We start from the raw sequence: 19,018 nt of genomic DNA on the forward strand, positions 1-19,018 counted from the left end.
TCTGGGGTACAGTCCCACATACTCTTGTTTATTATCGCCACTGGGTCATGATCAACTAAATGTACTTGTGAATTCAATTAACTGCTTTTCAGGTAAATTTGTCAGGACAGCTTTTTGTTCTATGTCAGGTGACAGTAATATTCCATCTTTGTGGGGGCCAGATCATCTACAAGAATGAATTTATTCCTGTTATTTTCAACTTTAAATCTACACAGATTCTTGACCGTTTCACAGTCAAGTTGTGTTCAGGAGGCTTTTAGCAACTGGCATCCAGAGTCAGGTGTGAGGACACCATGAGCTGTTTGACTGCATCATGAAGTGTAGTCTATTAGCATAGCGATACACATGGTTAACACCTCTGTCAGACTGCAGCAAAGCACTCTCTAACAGCAGGCAGTCTTTCTCTCCTTTATGCAGCACAGCTTTTCCATCATCATGCATTTTAATCTTCCTCCCCTTTGAGACCAGGTTCTCTGCAGAGATGGGAATGTGCACAGTGCAAGAAACCAGGATGTCTTGCACCAAACAAGCCCTGCTGGGCACTTGGTGGTAGGTGTACCACAAAGTCTTTGAAATCCACTTAGCTGCTTCTTTTTGACAGTATCGAGCCCAGGCTTCTTACTCTCCTCTTCCAGGCCCTTACTAACTCGATGTATCAGCTATTGTCACACTGTGTCACTCCCCTCTGTCTCTGCTTTGCTACAGCTGCCTGATCAGTTTTTCAACAGCCCTTTTCGTGTTTTTCCACACCATGGATCAGCTCAAGAACACAATCCACAAAAATTGTACCACTTCCCCTTCCTCGTTCTTGCAGCAGACACGTTTCTTGGGTGGCATACAAAAGAAACTCACTGGGTTGGTTTAACATGGAGCTTATTAAGATGCAGTATGGGGCACTCCAATACTCACCCTTCCTACATAGCCTGACTTGTATAATCGAGAAATTTGATTAGCAAACCCGATGGTCTTCACCAACATGCAACAACATAACAGTGTCATTGGGCACTACTGAACCATGATGACAATTCAGATTCTCCTCTGTAATTACACACCAAGGAACTGATCACAGAGGCACGCCCTAGGAAGATCTTTTGGATTAAGAGCTCATCTTTTTCAGTGTAATTTATGCCGCACAGTAGGCGTTAAGTACTTATTTTCTCCTTTCTTAGCTGTCTTGCACCTGAACCCTTCCTTCATACCAACCATGAGAAAAATGTGATTGACTCCTTGTGATGCGCCTAAAAACCCCACAGAACAGCAGGTAAGCCTTATATAAGGAGCCATTTTTGCCATGTTTCATATAAATACATACACACACTTTTGTCTGTTGATGGCTGATTCTTTGACTTAGCCTATTCGAGCCTAAACCCCAAACCGGTGATGGCTGACATTCCGCAGGAATTTATTCCCAAATGGCTAGCATAAATTGGGCAGCAGTTCCTTTAAAATAAAGAGTAAGATTAAATATCTATCTTCTAAATATTTTGAAAAAAATTTTTAAAAACTAAATCATTTTCTTCAGTAAAGAAAATGCCTGAAAAATTTGTGTCCTGCATGACTATTCTTTGCACAATACCAAAGTATATTACTATGATGAGACAGAAAAAAAAAATTAATAAAAGAGTAGGTGCACTCTGCTCTAGACCTACATAGAACAGGTGTTCCCAAATCAATGCTAGCAGGAGAAAAAAGGAAGAAAGATGCCTCTCTCTGTTGCTCACTGCCAAGAATACGAGGGAGCAGAAAGTAACTCTTGTTTAGGACTCACCCCTTTCACTGTTTTAAGTCCCCCGCTCACAGAGCACACTTCTGCTGCAGTACTGCTCCACTCTAAAGCTGTATTTCCAAAACACCGAATGTGATTGCGGGAAAGATCAAGGCTGGCAAGTAGGTGTTGAATTTGTGGTTTAAAAATGCACTCATCACTTACTAGACTGCATGCATGGCAACTGTAAAGGTATAAACTCGCAGTTTTGTCGCTGTGTGGGGCTGATGTTCAGCATGAAAGATGGTTTCAGAGGGTGACTGAAGCTTTGACATTAGGTTGGTGGGGGTCCTTCTTGCATGATATTTTCATTACTTCCTTGTGTATGGAGAAAGGAAAGAGTGCTCCTATGCAGACTGACATTTAACAAGAAAAGCAAGCAAGTCTTTAACACTGCCATTTGAAATGTATTCCTCTGACAACTTCAGTTTTCTTTATTTTCTGATCAAGTTCTAGTACCTATTATACATACACGCAATTTTCTTCATGAGTGGATTGTGGCACATAGCAATTTTTTATTCTGGCACACCCATAATAATTCTTCACAGTAATCGTGAAGAAACCAGAAAACTGTCTTTCTCACTTTCACACTAAATAGTGATCAGAACAAGAACAGGAATTATTTACATTCTTGTTACTGGTCTACACCACTAGCTTAAAAACTAAACCCTTAAAGATGCATTGCATTAATACAACAACATTTTATTATTTTTAAATTTAATTTTCCCTTAAAGAAGAAAAGGGATTTAATCTGAGTGAGAGAAATACAAAAAAGAAAAATATTTATAATATTTATTCAGAGGAATTTCTGAAACTACAACTCAGGAGAGATTTTCAAATTCATGTTCAGTCCTCCTACAATCTCCTTACAAATTTTATACTAAAAAGCTACGTATACCCTCCTTTACACACATACACGAAACACCATTGCCATACAATGGCCGGATTCTTCACTTGCCATGTGATCAAACACCATGGGAGGGAGCAGGACTCTTCTTGACTTAGTCAATGTAAGATTGAAACACAGGGAGAGACCCCTGGTTCAAAATCTATTAAGGAGATTCCTTTATAGTAAGCTAATAATCAAGTGGGACAAGTGGGAGTAAAAATAGTGCATGCAGAAGGATGTCTTTAGTCTCTTACTGCAATATGCCTTGCCAATACTCCACTGTCATTTCAAGCTGCTAAAACACAACTATGCACTGTATAAGAACTAGTTAATCTTGCTTTGTCTGCCCCAACTGTTTGTATGCAACGGTCACAAACCCACTTCCATTAGTTTCTGTATACAATAGTAAACAAAACACATCTAACTCACAAAGAGCAATGAGCTAGGATCCACAGGTGTTAAAACTAATATGATGGCAATACTGACTTGCCTAGCATGGTTCTAACACCATTTGAAAGCATACGTACACACCTATTTAAAAATTAGATTTCCAATGAGTTTAGGAAGACTTTTCACATCTTTATGTAGAAAAGAAAGCAAGATCTGAAGTGAGAAAATAGGCATTGCCTAGTGTTACAGACAGGAAATACAGTTTCAAGTTACAACAAACTATTACTGGGATGTACCAGTGCTTGGCTGATAAACTTATATGAACATCCTACACAAATGTATGAATGGCTTTGGGGGACTTGTGGGACCTACTGACAAGAAAACAAATACTGATTTCAGAGATGCTATCTTTATCCTGTATTTCCTCCCATGCTTCAAACTTGTTTATATCCTCCAAACCAGACACTGGAGAAGCTGATCTAAGAGATATATGATAAAGACACACGAAGCAAAGACACTGTGGAACAGGATTATGTGGCAACAGGGGGGGTGGGTGCAGGAAATAGGGAGCATTTGATGGCAAGAAACCCTTTGGCTTGTGCTTTGACAAAGGACAATTTGTTTAAACAACCGAGAAGTACACTGCAGCTCAAGGCATCACGCTTCCTACAAAACATACAGAACTGACATTGAATGTTTAGGAAGCAAAACATCAGTCTGCTGCTCATTTTATACAACACGTATAAATGGCATCTGGTGTTTTAAGCACCACAGTATTTAGCAAAGATATTTAAATATATAATTTTCCCCTTTGACTAAGTATTTAAGAGAAGCAGTGCTTGCCAAATATTAAACCAAACTTGAGGTCAAAGGCCAAGTCACCTGTACTATAGTGTTCTACAAGAAAACTTGCTAAGCAAAATGTTCCTCAAGTACAGTTATTCCATTTTTAACAACTCACTATGTAAAACATGACTTGTCTTATTCATCTCTCATACTCTAGAACAAATTTTCTATAGCACAAAAATAAAATCACATGAAATCACATCTGGAATGGAATTGTTTTGGAAAACCGGTAAGCAGATAGTACAGCCTACAGATTCATGCTCTGTCACCTACAATGGAAGAAGCATACCTCCCTGATCTAAATACAGGTGTTGAAGAACAAAATAGCACAGCAACTGAAGTTGAGCTTATTATAAACACAGATACAGAAATATTTTAGAGAAGTCCGAATTATTAAATAACGACTATCAATACACATCTGCTCCAAAAATAATTTTAAAATCCTTCCTACTTCTTTCAGTAATGTGCATACTCATCCAAAAAAAAGCAATTATTTTATTTCTTTAGAAATCACGAGCTACAAGCATCCCGATAAAAGCATTAGAAAATTATTGGCTTCTCTCATCATGTTTAGTTTCTGGGGTGTTATTGGGATTGCTGAGATTATCAATGGTGAACACACACTCAAAGGCAGGTTAAAACAGGAAAAACAGTATGATCTACATGTTATCAGGCAGAGAAAGAATTTGCGGTGTGTCAAATGTTAACCAGAGACCAGAGAGGAATTATTCGAAAAATGTGGGCATAAAATGAAGATAAATTAAAACACAACAGAGATTAACCTGTATCTTATATCAATTAGTTCACAGCACTCACTGCATTCTGAAAGCATTCATTAAGAAATCTTCGTACATTTATTCAATAATCATTGACATGTGCAAATGACTGTTTGAGATAAATAACAGCCATATTTACTGTTATTAATATGAACATTTGGCCTCATTTCTGTATTTATTTTGATAGAAATAGTCTGTTTGATAGTTTGAATGTTTTGTCTGAAAAACCTGCTTTCTCTGGAATTTATTCACTACTACTTAGTTACACAGCAAGAAGATCTCTTTGCCTAGAATGCATTTGTTTGGTCACAAAAGAAATATTAGATACTACGTTAAAACATTCCAAGTATGAGAGCGCAAATACTGGTCTGTCTTAACCAAGAGGGAAAAAAAATTAGCTCCTTAGACAGACCCCTATCTAATTTCAAGCAGAACAGGGGACTACACTGACCTGAGTACCCAAGAAAGCTGGGGGAGCCAGGCTCCAGCCTGGTCCCTGGCACAGTCCCAAACAGGCAGTATGGATGAGGCCACACTGCTGGCTGTGAGAAGGGATTAGCATATAGACACAAGGTCTACTGTGGCACTTTCCTGCACCCATCTTATTTACTAGTTATGTACATAAAACGATTTTAAAGGAATTGCTCAGCCAGTGTAACAGCTCCATACCTTGCTAGAATATCTGAGCTCTTAATCAAACTGACTGGGCAATAGCCCATTAAGATGATTTTGATTCATATTTCAACACAAATCCCCAGTTTATGCTTCATATATGTGAAATAAGATCAGCCCAAACAGCTGACAAAACTACTGTGATTGATTTTACTGATACAAAAATATACACAGAATACTTTCCAAAGGTAATACTAAAACAGCAGGAAAAAATTATGATGTCCCATAAAGGGATGTATGCAGTAATTTGTGAACTCAAAACACAGTTATAAAGAGGCAGCTATCTAGCTTTACCAAACTGTGAAATTAAAAAACTACTCTGTACATTAGTCAATGTATAAAATGCAGCCTAGAAATATGTGCTTGCAAGAACATCTAAACAAACACAAGACTACAGATGAAACCTCAAGAAATCATCTAAATCATCCCTATGTACTGCTGCAGTATAAATTACACCTCTGTCTCTGCAGAAAAACATCTAACCTTCCCTTAAAACTTCTCAGATAACACAGGATTTCTGAGCAGTTTAGTCTATTGCTGCACTAAGGGTTTAGTTATAAAGTTCTTCCCAAAGTATAGCCTAAATATTAGTGTGTGTAAAAATTAGGCCAATCGCTATTTGTTTATTTCCTTCTTTCCCTGTCACCTCCTTGGGACTAATTCCGATAATCCTCTCTGTAGCAACCTATCACACAGCACAAGACATGTATATATTCCCACTGCCACCTCTCCCTCCCTCCTCTTGCTGCCTTTCCTCCCTTCCTCCACCACCTCAAACTTTGCCTTCTAGTATGCATCTACTACGTTTCTTCTTCCTTTATTAAGCTTAAAGTGTTATGACGAGACAGCTTAAGCACAGCCATATCTAAAATCTGGCATGACGTTAATTTGCAACGGTTAGCCTATTTCTCTTAACTCAGCTCCATAAATGGGCTCTGAAAAATTTGTATTCAACCTCTGCTGATGATCTCTACGAGGAAACATTTTGATACAACCTGCTAGAATCTGTTTCAGATTTTGGAGGTTTATTACAGGGATAAATGAATGTTGAAAGTGAACCACTTAAAAAGTTCCAGAAGTAATGCACAGCTACCCTAAATTTTGTTTTCTTTTGAATACTACTGTCCAACTACACGCCGTAGGATGGAATAGTAATGGCATCGATGCAATGCAATCTAGAGAAGAAAAAGTTTCACAGGAGCATCTTTCACAAAACAGCTAAAACTAAACCAGGAAGGAGGCAGACAAGATTCTGAGTACACAAGCTCCTCTTCAGATCTGCATGAAAAACAACAAATCTCAAGGTAACAACAGGTCAGGAACAAGTACTCCAAGTTTAATGTCATGATGTTATTTTATTAGACATTCTGAACAAAAACAACAGTTAGCTTTGGGAAGCAAATGTGCATGCTCTCTAAGCCTATGTTATTACATAATTTTATTACAGTAACTTCTCTCAAATTCCCATAAAGAGGAGACTAGACAGAGCAAATTAAATTATTGTTTCTGTGACGTTCTCATTTGCAGCAGAACTTGTGTGCACAGCACATAAGCCACACAAGAGAAACTAAAGCAAGGAAGCTGGGTCACTTGGTTATGGATTGGGTGGGAAACAACATCTATCGTTAACTTTCCAGAGACCCCAAAATGTTGTGGGACAGGCCACTGAAATCAGTTTTTCATTCTCAAGAGTTAAACACGTGCTTTCAGCAGAAGCAGGACCAGACTGAAGCACAGCGCTCCCTCTGACCCAGTGGCTATAAGATGTCTACAGCTCAGCGCACCATGCCCATATTGTTATACAGCAGCCTAAGCTCAGTCCAGAGACAAGTCCCACCAGCTCTTGTGGCACCTGGTATCAGGGGTTACTCTCGGGAAAACGCCATGGCTCGTTTCTACCTGTAACACTGGCCATGGGATAACCTTGCAAGAGCAGACAGAATACGAGCTGCAAGTTTCGCTATGGCACACAGAAAAAAATACAGCGCAGACATACCACAGGGCAAAGAGATATAATCACCTTATCTCTAAACTGCTGTGCGCATACAGGTACAGCTATACTCTGTAGCAGTTATGATGCTATGCGTTTCACAGAAAAAAAACCCACACAGGTATTGCATGTAGGGCATTCCATTTCTGATGTAGACAAAATTAGTGATACACATTCTGACTTAAATATCAATGTTCCAGTTCCTATAAGCTCAGGATACTCCTCATTTGCTAATGGAAATGGGTGCTGGGCAATTCCTCAAGGTTCACAAGGGATTTAAGTGATGGTAATTGTAAGAGAGACCATGACAAGGAAAGACAATATTCTCTGTAAGGACTGAAGAGTACAGACTATACAATGCATTTGTGCAAAATCATAGAATAAAGAAGGGAGTATGTTCTCAGTACTCAGAGACCGAGACAGCTGCTATTCCAGAATATGGTGGAAGAGGCACAGCCGCGTAGGAAAGCTGCCTGAAACAGAAGCGGTGCCTGCCTTGCAAGAGGAGCAGGAAGTAAAGGAAGGGCATGTCCACTCACACAGCGCTGCATGGCACATGTCTGCACCCACGTACAGCTGCAGCCCTGCAGAAGCCAGCACAGTCTAACGGTCGCTTCGGCAGGCTGAACGTCAGTAAGGTGCTCTGCTTCTGTGACCTCCAGGAAGCCACGGCTTGCCACATTGATGTGCTGCTATAAGCTTAGGTGCTGCCTTTACTGTCATACACTGACATGTCATGCAATGTAGATGCACCCTGAAGTTCTGACAGCACTTTTTCTTCTGGTTTTCCTCACCACTACAATGGCAGCCTTCGAGCTCAACTTAATTTTAGTATTAGATACTACTGTACGTCAGCTATGTTCCTTATTTAAAAAACCTGAAGGATTGGAGGTTTTAAATTATGGATTGACTACATGCTTGTAATGGAGGAAAAAAAAGATTAATTCGACATCACTTGAATTCAGTTTGGGGGTTATTCATCACTCAGAACAACCACCACCAGTGACTCTGCTTGAAGAACTACACTGGAATTGCTGGTTCATCAATAAAGTTCATTATTATTCTTCCTTCTGTCACTATGACTTGGTATGCTTCTGCAAGAACACTACCTCCTACCTGAGCATTCCAAAGGGAAGTTTACAGTTACTTCATTCCTCACCACTATTTTTGGTACAGCTCCAGCTTCTGCCTTACTGTATAAAAATGAACAGCATTTCATTTCAGTTAGCTGCCTTTCTCCAACAATTTTTAACATGCCATAGGAAAGTAAGTGCCAATCTTTTAAAAAAAATCTCAATATAGTTCCAGCAGATTGAAATTACACATGAAATATAGTTCCTGGTGGCATATTCTATTCTTGGCTAACAGTATTGATTTGCTTTTCCTAAATACTAGCTTATATTTAACAATTGAATTTAGTATTACCTATGTTCTTCCATACTTATAATTTAAGAAAGCCATTAGGCATTCCTTCACTAACAGGACTCCCACGGTCTAAATTCAGTAAAATTCCTCAGTGTTTCTTAAGTAGGTTGTCACATTTCTTGTAGAAATCATTAAATTGAAAACTAGCGGTGATATATGTAAAAGCCACCGTGGGCGTGACTAATCCACAGTCCACACATCTGTTCAGAATAATGAAGCCTGAAACATCTATTTTGCCACTTTCTTCCTAATGGCACCTTACAGAAAGGTGACGAATGAGATGAAGAATAAATTGCCCTGGCAAAATCACTCCCAGATTTTTCCCTTTTATGAGGGATGCACAGAACCTCCCTCCTCCTCTCTGAGAGTGTGCCAAAACACAGGCGTCTACCACATACCATGCAGTGGTGTGAGCCCAGTCGTGTCGGACAGGGAGAGCTGAGACCACCCATCTCCACGGCCAAGCGATGAGGGGACAGGCCCTTCCTGCCAGACGTACTGTAGGAACAGCCCTGTAACATGACCTGTATGTGACAAAGTGTGCATGCATGTGCCCAGCCTCTGATGTGGTGGCACTATGCTGCTCCCAGCTGTGTAGTCACAGGGCTTGGAGGTCTGACAGGCAACCCACCACTGATGTCATCATTATACATCATCATAGAATCATTGATGGTGGAAAAGACTTTTAAAATCATCAAATCCAACTGTTAGCTCAGGACTGCCAAGTCCACCACTAATCCGTGTCCCTAAGCACCGCATCTACATGTTTTTAAAATACCTACAGGAACAGCGATTCCACTGTCCCCCTGGGCAGCCTGTTCCAATGCTTGACCACCCCTTTCCATGAAGAAATTTTTTGACTACCCAATCTAATCCTCCCCTGGTGTCACTTGAAGCTGTTCTTAGAGAAACTGCCGTACTTCCACAAAAAGGCAGAGGTGGGGGGAAGACAAGCCACTAAATGCAGGTCCATCTTAAATAAGAAATTACCACAGTACGTAAGTGTATATAGAAAAATATTCTGAATTTGAATAACTGCTACACTGCAGAGGAATGAAGCTGGGTGAATTATCATTGATAATATCCAGCTGTGGGCTGGCTTCAGGGGCGGCGGGTTGGCTGATGTAGACAAGGTGCAGCTGTGGCTGGTTCTGTTGAGAGGTTGAGAGTCAATGAAGAGAGAGCAGCCGAGAAAGAAGCAAGAGAAGAGAGAGTGTGAGCATGCCCTGGGTGAGGAGAGACCAGAAGAAGGCAGCAGAGGGACTGGCGTGAAGAGTGTGCTGGTATGAGATGGTAAAAGACCTTGCTGCAGCTCAATAGTTTGGAGAGTGCTGCAACACTACACGAATTAAACACGTCCTTTTCACAGGGCATAAAAAATGGCTTCCTTCTTTCTCAGCCTCTCCTCTTCAGCTGATCAGTTACATACCTAAAAGTGATAGTACTTAGCAGTGTGTGTAAATGCACTAATATCAGCAACTGCAAGTTAAGAAAAATAGTGTTTGTCACACAGAGATCTCCTCTAGCATCACCTGACATTCTACCTCTTTTTCACTGAGGTTGATGGCTGATGCAGTAGGTGTATCATGTGAGCATCGATTTACCTATAATGTGTTTCTCTTTTCTTTGGAGAGGTTCTTACTGGCACCCACAGTGAAGAAGCCTGAAAGTTTTTGCCTTCTCTGCTTCCTTCAGTTCCTTCCACAACAGTGGCATCTTCTTGATTGCAGCTTTATTCCAGATACACCTAAGACAGTTTCTTCCTGGACGTTCAGCGCTGATGTACTCTGCTTGGTGACTATGTTTACATTATTTTTGTTTAGAGCTTTGTGGAGCAGCTGGCAAATAAATAAAGCTAGTTCTCTTTTCCCATTTGATTGAGAGAACAATGTTTAAAGCATCATTTTTTTTCCCCCACAGGACAGAAATGGCATTTTGAAGTTAGATATTGTTTGGGGGGGAAAAAAATGAGGAAGTTATCTCTGTTGTTAATAAGAGATGCCCCAGAGATGCCTTTGAGCCTATTTACCAGCTCTTCTTAGTTTAAGAAGGCTAACTCGCAGCAACCTCATTTAGGTTCTCTTAACTCTTTCAGAAGCTTAAGCAGACAGATAAGTCTATAAAGTTACTTCAGTTACGTATTTCTTAATTAAGATAAAATTATACATTTGTATATAATGCTAGTAAAATGGTTATAAATAGCCTCTGTAAACGGTATCTTATAAAGTATACATTTAAGCTCCTTCTGTAGCAAACCCATGCTAGTTTTTCTGCATTATTCTAAAATCCTGCCAGTATTTAATGAGATAATTTACTTGCTTATCTACCTATGAAGATGCTGAAAAGCAGGAACCATATTAGCTTTCCACCCCTAAGTATCTCATGAAAACTAATCTCATCCATAGCAAGAAATTATCTGTCTATATTCAGAAACTGCGCCTCTTTGCTGTCTCAGCTTGTTCAGGAATTTCCATTCATTCTTCACCTCAAACATACAGCTTTCTCTTCCACTTAATGCTGCTTCTACCTTCACACCCCCCGTTTCTTCTCATCCAAGTCTCTTGAATGCCTCAACAGTTTTTCTCCTTTCTCTTCATCACAGTCCCACCAGATTTTAAAAGACAAATTAAGGATTAACTACTTAAAGCAGTTTCATTGTTCATTTGAGCTCTATAAAGTATTTTTATCTCTTCTTCTTGCTAAACTCCTCTATTTAAGGCTATGAGATCCATTATTCTTTGGGCATAGCCTAGAACAACAGAGGGCATTATTAACTAGCCTTTAAGTAGCTACATCATCAGCACTGGTATACGTATATTTTATGCATAAAGTCCACATTGCATATATACACACATATGCATGAACACACAGAAGAGATACTAAATTAGGTAGCTCAATAAATTTTAAGAATTGAAATTCAAGAACAATTAATTGATCCTAGCTTACTTATGCCTTTATCCTCTACATACCAATGACAGTACATTAATACATTCACAGCATGTTAACAGGAACAGCTGTTAAATAATAAATGCCTTATTATATTGTTTTCAGAAGGTGCTTCAGCAATTATACTCTAGCTGCTTAATTTCTAGCTCAGTTAGGAAAAACAACTCTATCTTGTGCCACCAAATAAAATGCCAGGCATTATCCAAAGAATAACAGAAACATCAAAATCAAGATATCCACTGTAGAGAATTACTGGGTTTTTTTTTTGAAGAAATGTATGTCATCTCCTGGATGGCAAGAGCTGAAAAAGCAACTTTTAGCAGAATAGTCTAGGAGCCCTTGCTGCAGATATCTTTGGATGTTTGACCTCAACTAATGTCAGCAGTTTAGCTCTTTCCCCATCCCACCACTGGCTAGAGGCAGCCTAGCAGCTACCCCTCTTTCAGACGCAGTTATATGGGAGCCACAGCAGAAGTCAGCTGGAGACCCAATGAAAATCAGCACACCGAAACCTTCTGTATTTCTATTTACTTTAAATCAACGGACCCTCAGGCAACCCAACTCCTATGTCTATGCAAGGGAAGAAGAGACAACCTGTGGGCAGAGGTGTGACAAAAGCAGAGATTCTAAAAATCACACTCTCAGTATCAGTCTGCAATATGACTAGATCAGATGCAACATGAAACAATGTGCTACAACTAACTCTCCAAATGCTCATCATTATCTTGGAATAATTTCATTCAGAAGCAAATCTTCAAAACTACTCAAGAATCAACAATCTTGCATATTTCAAATCTTAAAATAGCTCTTCGCTAAATAGCCTAAAATTAAAAGAAACCCATATTCAAGGAAAAAAAACCCTTATGTTTCATTTGGTCAGCCTCTCATTTCCTAGATGTGAAAATCAACTTTGACTACAGAATGCTAGTAAGCTACCGAGCATAAAATACCTGACTTTTCCACCTGCAAGGAATCTCGACTACCTTAGTGTATCCAAACTTAAATGTTCAATCAAAAAAATAAAAAAGTATCTACAAATATGATTAGGACTATAAACATCCCTGTAAAATGTTTGTATTATCAGCATAGTCTGTTACGTATTTTAAATTTTGTATTTTATCAGTCAAGTTTCTTAGATGTATTGTACCTCTCCAGCAGTCATTTAGTATTTAAAAAGGACTACCACCCTTCACAGGCTTTCTTGTTTGAAAAATAATTATTTTGACTATTAAAGCTGCCAGAAACTTAATAAAATAGTACATATAGTAGACTGCAGTATTACCTTGTTCCAGCTTGAAGTGCACTCACATGATTTACATCTGGACCATACCATACAACTTGCCTCATTATTCTGAAAACTCTTTTTTATCTCTCCACAACAAAACTGAAGCACATGAAATACTAATTGCCCATAGACATTACTTCCGCAATAATTGTGCAAAAATTTCAGGCTTCTAACATGTTTTTAGTTTCCTTTTAGAGGAACATTAAAAAGAACAGATTTTTTTTTTCCTGAGCAAGTATTAGCTTTTCAAACAATCAGCCTCTCCTACAGAAATGCAAAAGCTTATCATATGTCTGTTATAAGGACTGCATTCATTAAAGTCAGCTATCAATCAGTCACAGCAAAACTTTCCTTAAAACACACAGCTTAATTTGCATAAAGCCCTGCTCACTGCTGCCGAGTGCTAGGCAACAAATCATTCCTTTCATTTCATGCTACAGTACCTCATGAAGTATTAGCATTACTTAAAACATGAGAATATTTAGAATTCATTACATTTTCTTACTTTGTGCTACATATGCTATGCACCAATCCTGCAATTGCAAACCTCCATTTTTCTATACAGTTCCTTAGTAATCCACTAATATTTTTATACTGACAAGGAACTATATAAATGAGGTTGTAACTAGCAAAATTAGATATCTGGATAGACTTACTGCATTACAGAATACAAACTTTGTAACATTTACTCAAAATGATCTACAGCTGAAAACAAAACACATTTTATACTCAGATTTGAGATTTAGTATACTGAGGACTAGAACAGCTCACATCTCCTGCTCTGTTGACTCATGAGTCAGTCATGAGTGTCATTACACTAAGTGGTGGCTTTTACACCCAACTTTCAGGCAAATAAGCTTAGGTTCTCGGGCCTCATGCTTCAGGAGAAAAAGCCCTCAAAAATTAAGCCTGAAGGCTATGATACAACAGAACAATAAAGAGAGGCCAAGAATACTAATTTTTAATAATGCGTAACTTGGAGGGATCTGTTACATATCTAATGGAATAAGGAAAATAGTTCTCTGAGCCGACACAAACCAAGATAACTTGAAGAATGCACAAATCGGCAGCAAATTACACCACCACCACAGCAATGCTGCTTCTAGGGCCCGATCTGCCAGCTCTGCACAGCGGAACAACGCACCAGGTACACCAACCAGCTCAGCTCTGAAAAATGCAGGGAGATTTCTAGCACAGTTGTACATTTTCTTATGCATAGATAACCGCCAAATTGTAGTTTCAGGCTGTTCATGAAGTAAACAAGACAACCCTGCATCAGATTACATTCAATTCTTGCCTTCAAAGTTCTGTTCTGTTAGGACTAAAATTATTTTCTTTAAAGGAAATAAGAAAAGCTTAGCTTTTTCACAAACTCCACAGCAACAACAAGGCTTCATGCAAGTTCTGTGACCTGAAACCTCGGCTACATTTTTCAGTAAACCAGGTAACAAATTTGAAGTTAACCTAAGTCAGTCATCTTTCAAGAAACCTGACGTCAGATTGTTTTGCAAGGACAATCACCATGAGTGTTATGTTTCAACTATTATGTAGAACAATGAAATGTGCAACTTTATTCAGCTTACCTGAAGCCCGTCTGGTGAACCGGTTTATCGCTGGAGCTGAAAGAAAACATGACATTTCAATTAGATTCTTTTTGTAATAGTTCAACACACTTTAAACACAAAAAAGTTGTACTTCATTCAGAAGCACAAAAATCTGTTAACCATTGGGTTTGTATCTTTATAGAAACCCATGTTAACTTCATACACACTTAAACTTTTAAGCAGCTTTGCAAGAGATATGGTAGATAGTAACCAGTAAGTTTTCAAGACAATTTTCAGCTTCTGAAGAGTTACTGTTACTTATTGCTGTTCGTGACTGGCTGTGAAACATTTAGACCTGTACGTCCATTATTTATTGAGAGCACAGAAATTGGCATCTTGTGAACAATGATGCAGACACAGATTAAAAAAAGATGTAAAAAAAGTTAATTTTACTTTTACAAAATATACCCATTAGAAACCTGGCACAAAGATACTCCTACAGAGAAAAAGACTAATTTGCAATCCCATCTGAAAGATCAACTTTTGCTGTGACTAACCTTTAAAACTCCTTGGGTAAGTCAATAAACAATGCTAACCCCCACCCAAACCCCAGTTTTACAGTGCAAATGATAGTTTTATAATGCCACCTTGGCACATCTCCAACTGTGTGCTGCAAACATTTGGAGTCAGACTCCTGTCTTGTTTCCAACTGGGAGAGACTGCAAAAACACATCTTGAAGCACACAGTTCTGCCTCTCTTTCCAGGTTTACCAGCTTCTTCAAGAGCTACTAGAGATAAAATACATTTTTAAAAAAGTTTCATGTTTTGCTTTCAATATACAACCTTCAGTCGGCCCCTAATTAGTATAAAACACTGATCTTCAACTCTACTTTCATGTGATACATTGCTGGAATAAACAGTAAGAAGAAAATCTGAATGACCTAATTTCAAACATGGGCAGCAGCTACATTAAAAATGTATGCCCTTACAGTGCTTATTAATATTCAACCTTAAAAACTGCTCTTAATGTTTACATGGAATTGAGAAATGAAAGGTATCAAACTTTTTTATTTGATCCCACTTAATTTTATGTAGGAGTTAGGCATAATTTTTTGAACCTAAACCAAGAGAAAAAAAATTGCTGAGAGAACAGGAGAGAGAGTGACAGCTCGAGACACAAACTGACTTTTTGTTCCTTTGGGTACAAAAAAACCACACCAAAGCTACAATTTCTGAACCACAGTCACAGATGGTTTGTGTAAGCACATACAGTAGTTACAGGTCCAAGTGGCAAGAAATACATGAGGAAGCCCAAGTACGGTGGTTCAGAGTGCCAGTCAGAAGCAAGGCAACCTAGCGAATAAACTATCACGACCCCCAAACACATATATAGATAAACAAAAGTGTAACATAACCATCAAAGTTATTTTTGAAAATGAATTCCAATTCCCCTCAACAATATATTTTTTTTTAATAAAAAGACAAGAAATTTAGATAGACACCATATTTGGTGAAGGTCATCCAAATATGTTGCTGGGAGATTTAGAGGCAGCACCCGCTGTTCATTGTTAAGACAGTAGTTCATCTTGCTCCGTATTTCTCTTGTGGCAAATCACAATATACTTTTTTCACCCAGAAAGGTAGAAGCATTAGCTTACAGGAAGGTCTCAGACAATCATCACCCCTACAGAAATTTAGCTGGTATTTTCACTACAAAGTAGATGCATGGTCAACCAGGTCGCTACAATGGCTGGCAATACAAGCATAGTAAGGTGAGCAAAAGAAAGTCTAAGAAGCATTTTGCTGGAGCCATAAAAACAAATATATTATCTTTCATACACATTGGGAGGTGAAAGTCTTGGCTCAGAAACAAATGGACAAATTGATGGCAGAAATATTCAATGAGGGCTATTAAACACTCCTCCTGGAGCCACACAGCACCAGGAGCAGCTGAGATATTTCTAGGGAAGAAGCACCACTTGCTCTGCCTGTGCTTATCATCTTCCCTGGATATCTTTTTTTAGCCACTGTCCTTCCGAGTTCTGGGCTAGGCTGACACTTAGTTTTGGACTGGGATGACTGTCACAATTCACAAGGCTCAAGTGAAAAGGCCACCCAGAGAGCACCACGCCGAGGAACAGTTTTGGCATCCAGATCTAACTACGAGAGCGGCTTTGAAATCCCGCTCACAGGCCACAGCGATATTGCACTTACATCTGTGGGTTGAAGCCCCAAGCTACACACACACGACAAGCAGCGCTGCACCCAGCTTCTGCAGCCTCTCCCCACCACTCCCGCTCACCACTCTCCTCCCAGCCATGCCCACAAACAGCTTCTCAGGGCTTTCAGTGCCTGCCCGCAGGCATGGAGCAAAGCAGCTGGCTGTTGGGCTCTACAGGCTGCCGGAGGACTGCTCCGTACTGTGAGAAACACCGGAGGGACACCCCATCCCTGACAACAAGCCTCTTGCAACACTGCTGACACACGCCACTTCTCAGCTCCGCAATATTCCAGCGAGGGTAAACTCAGGAGGGAAATGGGCTTGGGGCAATACCTACACGGCTACTAAGTTAACTCTACACCAAAAATATACTTAATTTTAAAGGTTATAGTGACGTTGTGCTGAGTGTTAGTTGCTTAGAATGACTCACTAAAATAACTTGCTAGAAAAAACCTGCTTACAGAACTTACAACTACACCACCACCCACCACGGACTTGTGCAAAATATAAAAGGAACAAAAAACAAATTGCAAAACCTCACCATTGCAAAACCCAGGGATTTTTTTCCCAATATAGGGTAAACTGACATGCAGATAAATTGAGAATGTGTCCAGTGACATCTAATCTTTTTTTACAGTGAGAAAAAGAGCACTGCACGACAACCAAGTAACGTACTGCTGTGCACAGATCTTGTTAAGTGCATGGTGTCACACTCAATATTAAACATGACTTCATGTTCTAGTTTGTCTCAACAAAATTATATCATAAACTTCCATAGGGGAAAATGTAGTGGGGGCTGGGGGGGAATGACAGGGGTCTGTATCCTGACAAAGTTTTGATTAAATTATCATTTGAAACTGTGCAAGCTATTGATACGATACATGACATATTACAATTGTTCTGTTGTTAGTGCTACATTAGAAAATTCCACCATCTAAGACATTACCTGCTGGTGACTGAAGTTCACATTTGCAAATCCCTGTTCAGATGACTGTATAAAAGTACAGGGTTTGAGATATTTTGGCCATATAGATCAAGTAAATAAACAGAAATAATTGGTAAATTACTAAAAGAGGCTGAAGTGTTTTAATATATCCATTCACCAAGAATACAAGCTGTAAAAACAGTGAACTACATGAAACACACACTAAACATTTTTCCATCACTCAACTACTGTCTAACCATTGCTCCTCTCCCCACTGTACTTCATCTCTCACACCGTTCTCCATGAGCATTAAGCAGTCCAGTCATCACAATAGCCCAGTGAAACAGACCACAAAAGCAGCATAATTTTGGAAGCAGAGGAAACGGGAGTCCATGGGGTTGTTTGCAGAGCACCAAGACTAATAAGGTAACGCTAAGAAAGGATTCCTAGCTGGGCATCCTCTACAGGGTTAACTTTTTCTGGTAGCTTGAGCTGTCCCTTTCTGCAGGCTCCCAGTTTAAGCGCTCAAAGTCAACTTTGGTTCAGAAACTGTCAGAGGTTCTTGTGCCATTAACGTCACCTGGAATAAGAAGCTAAACACATCACAGACATTAGACATCACTAGACATGCAGCCTTCCCAAGTAGTCTGGGACTGTCACCCTGGGATTTAACAAGAGGTTCTGCTTATCAGAGGCAGCATGCTAAGGACATGCTCAAGCACCTTCTGACAACCAGACCTGTAAACTAGTGCCTTCTGCAGGTCTGCAAACCAGGGCGGATACACAACCCTGTGGCATGCTGCAGAGTGCATGGGACCCCTACATGTGCCCGAGCCAGAGTGAGCCTACATGGCTCCCTGCAGCTGCTCCAGTGGATGGAGGCCACCAGGAGACCGCTCAGGACACATTTATGGCAATGAAAAGCAATGCTCTTTTAGAGCAACACACACAAAGCCAAAACACTTGCTCCGAGTGATGAGGGCTGGCAGATTAGTAATTAATCTTCCATATTAAAAATGAGAACACTTTCCACAAGGCCCACTTTCAATTAGCCACTGAAATTTCTCCATAGAGTGAAGGGCTAAACCCCTTAAAAAATAATATTAAATTCAGCCATAACATGCCTTAAAACCCCCAGATTTGCAGCCCACAGCCCATAAAACCCCAGCTTTACTCACACAGCAGGGATACCACTAATATATCTTAAAGGGCAGACACAAACAGAAATATCTGCACTGTGGTGCGTAATCCTTGCGTGAAAGACACAAGTGCCCCCAGTGAGGTTACGAAACAAGTGTTATAGCCAAATCATACCTTTTTCTTTTATCCTATTGAGGGCAAAG

The 19,018-nt window shown here is 39.6% G+C and overlaps 1 protein-coding gene across 2 annotated transcripts in view; it reads right to left on the minus strand.

The window, feature by feature from the left end:
• PRKAR2B (protein kinase cAMP-dependent type II regulatory subunit beta) overlaps positions 1–19,018 on the minus strand; it is a 90,704-nt gene that overhangs the window by 47,464 nt on the left and 24,222 nt on the right. For both annotated transcript variants that reach the window (XM_040596447.1, XM_040596448.1), the window contains exon 2: positions 14,568–14,603. In XM_040596447.1, the coding sequence (XP_040452381.1) occupies positions 14,568–14,603 (36 nt within the window). The remainder of the gene's footprint in view (positions 1–14,567; positions 14,604–19,018) is intronic.

Source organism: Falco naumanni, chromosome 5, assembly GCF_017639655.2.
Source record: "Falco naumanni isolate bFalNau1 chromosome 5, bFalNau1.pat, whole genome shotgun sequence".
Classification (NCBI taxonomy): domain Eukaryota; kingdom Metazoa; phylum Chordata; class Aves; order Falconiformes; family Falconidae; genus Falco; species Falco naumanni.